This window comes from Camelus ferus, chromosome 18, assembly GCF_009834535.1.
Source record: "Camelus ferus isolate YT-003-E chromosome 18, BCGSAC_Cfer_1.0, whole genome shotgun sequence".
Taxonomy (NCBI): domain Eukaryota; kingdom Metazoa; phylum Chordata; class Mammalia; order Artiodactyla; family Camelidae; genus Camelus; species Camelus ferus.
In genome coordinates this window covers 22,395,090-22,401,089 of record NC_045713.1, presented here as the reverse complement: position 1 = coordinate 22,401,089, position 6,000 = coordinate 22,395,090, and the positions used below count along the sequence as shown (strand labels likewise).

Here is a 6,000-nt window from a genome sequence, read left to right as displayed (position 1 = left end):
TGCTTCTGGTGCCTGATGCTGCCTTCCACATCTTGCTCTTTTCCAGCTACGTGGTCTTCCCGGTGCAGATGCGCCCTGAGTTATTTAACCACTTGAACCCAGTCCCAGTGGCCATCAGGTTGTTCTCAGGGCCTCCTCCCTGGTAACAGTGCTGCCGTGAACATCTCCCAAGGTAAGTTTAGCCTCCGAGGGAAATGTAATAGGGACAAGTAAGGAAAGGGTTTCCAGGAAGAGTTGTGCCATAAAACAGGGGAATGGACAATGTTCTCTTCTAAGCCCCTTCTGTGACCAACCTGGAGTGCAGGAAGGGGTCCTGGGTGAGCAAGCTCTGTGCTCAGTTCAGGCTTCTGCAGACCCCAGGTAGCACCCCCCACATGCATTCTGAAGCCTTGGCTCCTCCCTGACACCTGCTTCCCATGTTGGCCAGCTGGACTTGCAGTCTCCAGGTGGCCACCAGGCCCCATTCTAACCTCAGACTTGGGAAGGGAAGTCACTTCAGGATGGAGGGAATTGCTCAAGCTCTCAGCTGCCTCATGGGGAACTCCCCACCTTGGTGGAGCACCTGAGAGAGGAGCCAGGCCAAGTTCAGAGGGGAAAGAGGGGTTAGGTTTGGCTGGAAGGTCTGCTCAGGGCTCCCAACCTGAGCAGCTATGGGGCTACAGGCAGGATCCCTCACTCTTGGCTTCTCACAGAGAGGCCAGAGACCACCAGGGTGACTTGCCAAAAGTTCAATTCCTAGGACCCTTCCTACACTCCCTAGTCAGGAGCCAGGATGCTGGGGGGGGGGGGGTCCAGAGCCCTGGAATCTGCATTTTACAAACTCCTCTGGGGAGCCTGATTGCACAGCTGCTAAGCTGCTGCACCCCCTGGGGTCCTTTTCCTTTTTAGGTCCCCAGACACTTTTGAAAAGTTAACAATTGGAAGTCATCAGTTTTTTATATTATTATTAATATGTCTTTCCCCCTCCCTTAAGAGAAAGACTGCTGTTTTTTGGGTTTTCCCTTTTCTCACCAATGTAGCAGAACCAGGCAGCCAAGATTGCTAGAGTAGTCATATCTGTTGAAAGAGTGAGTGGATGAACCAATTGAAACTGATAGATGCTCCCCCAGAAAAAATGCACATATGGACACACACATTTTGAAAGCAACTGTAAGAGGAGTCACAGACCCCCCTTAAGCCCACCCACAGATGCCCCCTTAAAATAAGGTTTTCCTAGAGTCTCTGTAACCCTTAAACACTGAAATCCTTTGGTGGCAGGGACAATAGATGGCCTAAAGGACACTGTTCTCAGATGCTCTGGGGTCTGGGGTGGGAAAAGTCTGTAGGAATCCACTTCCCCACCAACCTCCTTATTCTATTAAAAAAAAAAAAAAAAAGCTAGGGAAGGGACTGGCCTGAGGACTCTGAATACCCAGTGAGGGACCCTTCCTTCCTCCTCCGCAGACCTCATCACTCCCCATCTGAGCCCTAATAGCCCTTTGGCCATAATTTATCTCTGATGCCTTCTGACATCTTCCCATTGTGTTCTCCCCCTTCCCAGCTGGGCTCAGAATTCCCAGTGCTCTCTAGAGTGGCGCTGAAGTCTCCCGGTTGTCAGGACCCTACTTGGGCTCGCCGTCAGACTCTACTCTCTCCAACTGCAGCCTTTTCCACAGGCGCACAGCACCAGGGCCACGGTCTAACCTGGCCTCCTGCTGGCACAGAGAACTTAGCACATTCGGCACATGCTAAGTAAGTGCTTTGTGTGATTACCTACAGGAATCTCCTCAGAACCCTATGGGATGGGCCTGTTGTTATCACTGTTTGACAAATAAGGAAACTGAGGCTGGGAGCAGCAAGAAGCCTTGCCAAGGAGTCAACTGACCGTTGCGGCAGCAGGATTTGAACTCATGCAGTTGCGCTCCACAGCTCCCTTTTCTCAATTGCCTTCAACGGATGCTACCACCTGAATGTAATTCACTAGCTATCCGGGGCACAGAGAACAGTCCGATCTCTGCCACACCTGCCTGGGGGGCCCACCTGGGTGTCAGCCGAAGAAAGGGGAGCCCTGATGCCCAAGAGAGGCAGCGGAGAGCCAGGTGACGGCCCTCAGCCAGGGGGCGCGCCAGGCCAAGGGTCGGGGTGAGGAGGGTGCTGGGCGTGCTCGGGAAAGCGGCCAGTGCGCCCCGGCCCGCGAGTGTCCCGGCTGTGGTGTGGGTGTTGTCCCGACAGGACCGGGTGCCTCACCTCCAGCCCGAGCCGGATCCCCGACTCATTCCGCGGAGCCAAGGGTGGGCGCCCGGCGCGCCTGGAAGTCCCGCCCACCCGGAGCCCCCGCCACCTTCTCGCGAGGGGCCGGAAGAGCCAGTGGCTTGCGCGCGCCCCGCCCCTCGAGAACAGAGACTGGGCGCCGCGGCCGCGCCGCGCGGGTGGCTCCGGCGTCGCGGTCCGCTCAGCTCCGCGCGCTGCCCGCCCCCCGTGCACGCCGGGCCCGCCGCTGCCCAGTGCCCAGCCCTGCGCCGCAACCCGGCGCCCCGTCCGCCCACCCTGAGCGCCACCGTGAACTCGCTCTTCAGGAAGAGAAACAGAGGCAAATACAGCCCCACGGTTCGGACCCGCAGGTGAGGGGTCGCTCGCTGGGGGTCGCGCTGAGCTGGGAAGCGCCGCTCAGGGCGTGGGGGGAACAGCCGGGTCGCGAGGGCTGTGAGGAGGCCCAAGAAGCACTGGCCTGGGGGGCCCAGAGGGCGAGGAACCCAGCCAGGAGTGTGCGACGCGCGGGAACGCGGGGCCCGAGGGCCGTCCTTGAGCTGGGAAGCACCGCCAACGTGGGACTCTTCCTTTGGGCACCGTGGCCTCGCACAGTCACAGCCCTGGGTAGGTGCCAGGTGCTTCCCTGCGTGGTCTTGCCAGACCAGCATAGCCCTCTGCCCCTTCCCTTGGTGGGTACAGGTTCATGGACCAGACTATGGAGTGGGCGGTAACCTCTTACCCAATTTTCTCAAGAATCTCTTGAGTGTTACCAGTGCCTAGCCCTGTACTTTATAACTCTAAGATGGATGTGGTTGCTGGTCACAGGGTGCTGACCCCCAAGTTATTCTTTAACCTTCAGTTTTCTGGGAGCCTGCTTCTTTGTCTGGAGGAGGGCAGGGTTGCCAGTAAGAGTCAGCATTGAGGTAGGCAGGATCTCCTAAGCCTCTGGTCCCAGCTTTGCTACATCTGCTGTGGGCAGATCACGGAACCTCTCAGTCTGTTTCCTCATTTGCAAAGTAGGAATGGTGCTAATATCTTCTGTGTGGGGTGGCTGGGAGGAGCCAATGTAACAACGGAGAGAATGCCCCTACCACATAGGAGGTGCCCACACAGGGGTCAGCATCCCCCCACCGCTCCCCAGCGAAGGGGAGCTAGGAGCCAGGACTTGTGACCTTCACACCCAGGCCGTCCCGATTTGGACTGTACAAGTAAACAGAAATGGGCGAGTGGAGAGCTCCCCCTTGGAGAATACCACCCCTCCCTGTCTGTCAGCAGCTGAAACGGTGTGAGCCCCGCTGCTCCCCTCGCCCTGCTTCCTAATGACAGGCGTGGGAGCTGGTGTTCACACCTGAGCTAATGGCAGGGTCAGGCCCGATGGTGCAGGTCCCCGAGGGTAGTGTCCAGCTCAGCGGGGAGAGGCGTGAGGGGCCTTGGTCCTACCACCCTGCTGCATGGCTGAGAGTACAGCCCCAGCCAGCCCCCGCTACCCAGCTGTGTGACCTGGGGAGCTGCTTGGCTTCTCTGAGCCTCTGTTTTCTCACCTGTAGAATGGGCATAAGAATAGTACTTCCCTGGTAATATTTTTGGCATGAGGATTAAATGAAATAATTCAGGGGAAGGGTTGAGAATTATAGGAAGCGTCGATCCACGGCAGCTACGATGAGTATAACTATCGAATAAATGTGAATAGGCACCTCCTGTGTGTCTGGGATTGAGCTGAATGCCGTGATGGACAGGCGGTGCACTGCACAACTCCAGGGGTGCCATTCCTGGGGGGTGGGGGTGGATGTGGGGGAGACACTGACAGTCTCCCTGCACTTGGTGGAATTATGCTTAATTATGAGTATGGTTACAGGCTGTCGTGGTGGTGGTGGTGCGAACCTGGCGAGGGTAGTGGGGAGGGGACGTAGAGCTGGACAGACAAGGTCTCCAGCCTGACAGCTCTGGTGCTCCCTGTCTGAAGTGAGGGCTGTCAGGGTTAGGGTGGAGACCTGGGAAGTCAGGGAGGACTTCCTGAGGAGGTGTTTGACCTGGCATGGGGAGGAGTGGATTGGTTAGATCCAGCTCTGAAGTTAGAGTGAATTCTGCCTGTATTTGATTTTTGCCAAGAAATCTGGCCTCACTGCGAGCCTCAGCTTCCCCATTTGTAAAATGGGACTAATTTTGCCCATCCACCCAGACCTGGGTCCCAGTAAACACCCAGCAGCCTGGCCTCACTTCCCATCCTCACCCAGGCAAAGTGCTGCAAGAATGGCCCAGTCCCAGTGAGGGGACCCTGTGGGGGAGGCAGGGCCCAAGGCTTTGAGGGCTGGTGAAAGGGGCGCATGTCCTCCTGGAAGCCGCCTGGGGTACCCTGGGTGGTTAAGAGCTTAGAGTTTGATGTCATCCAGGTGTGAGGTCAAGCCCCTAGCTCTGCCTCCTGAACTGTGTGACCTTAGGCAGGTCATGTCACACCTCTGAGCCTCAGTTTCCTCACCTGTGAAATGGGAGTGATGCGGTAACCCCCAGCTGGTGAGGTCGCTAGGGAATGCAGGTGATGGGCCCAACCACAGATCAGGCTCACCGTGAGTGCCCAGAAAGTCATAGCAGCCAATATTGGTAACCACACCCTGCTGTTAAGGGTGAGGAGGATGCTAAGACCAGAGCAGCCCAGGCAAGCTGGTCTCCCTCCAGCTGTGGAGGCTGTGGCCCAAGTGGGACAGGACATTCATTCACCCCAGCATTCATGTGGGTCCCCCTCTTTAAGAAGACACATGGAGAGACACACATGCATGCGTTGCTCAGTGACAACTGGAAAGCTTGAGCAGTTTGGGGGAGGGCCCTGTGAGCAAAGCCCCCCTCCCACCGTGTGGGTGACTAGAACCAGCGTGATCCACTCAGCCATTTCTCAACATCTACTGTGCGCCTTGCATGGCCATGGACGTTAGAGCATCTCGTTCTGATCCCGTGCCTGCCAGGCTGGTGGTGGTGTCCCATTTCACAGAGGGTAACAGTGAGGCCAAGAGTAAAGGCAGTCACCTTGGGCTTACAGCTCACAAGTAGCCGATGGTGGGGACCTGGGGGCTCTTGCGGAGGGAAACTAGGTCTCCCCACCTGTACCTGGGGCTGGTGGCAGCTGTCTCTGGGGACTTCCCCAGGCTAGATGGTGGAATCCTTGGGGTTTGAATCTCTGACTGCCCAGAAACCCTTTCTGCCTCTCTTCTCTGTGGTTTTGCCCTCACTCTCCCAGTCCTCTTGGCAGAGGAAGTGAGACCTGGTAAATTAGATTCAGGACAGAATGGAGCTGAACCTATAACAATGGCTGCCATGGTGGCATTTCAGGCATTGTCAGGGCAGTCATCTGGGGACAGGAAGTTTAAGGGGAGAGGCTTAGCTCAATTCAAACCATTTAGGTGACACTCAAAGGAGGGTGAGAGGCGTCAGAAGGGCCCTGGGGGGTAGGGGATAAGCTGCCTTGGAGAGCATTTCTTTCCCAGGCTCCTCATCAAGGGGTGAGGCCGGGATTCCGAGCTCCTCTCAGCCCCAGGCAGGGCTGTGCAGGTTGGTGCCAGTGCTACCTGTCACTCTCCCTGCTACCTGCCCTGGCCTGGCTCGGAGTGGGAAGACTGAAATGGCCCTTGGTCTTTGTTCTCTCTGTTTGGTGGGTCCTTCTGTCTTCCAGTCTCCTGAGCCTGGGGAGGGAGACCCCTGTTGCCCCTTCCTGCCTCCAGGCAGGCAAGCCCAGCCCTTTCCTCCACGTTTCCCTGCCTCCAGAGCTAGCAGCCCCAGCTG

General features: G+C 57.1%; 1 protein-coding gene across 1 annotated transcript in view; it reads left to right on the top strand.

The window, feature by feature from the left end:
* The first annotated feature begins 1,724 nt into the window (after positions 1–1,724).
* LOC116657654 (MICAL-like protein 1) overlaps positions 1,725–6,000 on the top strand; it is a 33,706-nt gene continuing 29,430 nt past the window's right edge. Inside the window, exons 1-2 of the mRNA XM_032461067.1 lie at positions 1,725–1,731; positions 2,068–2,600. Coding sequence (XP_032316958.1) covers positions 1,725–1,731; positions 2,068–2,600 — 540 coding nt within the window. The remainder of the gene's footprint in view (positions 1,732–2,067; positions 2,601–6,000) is intronic.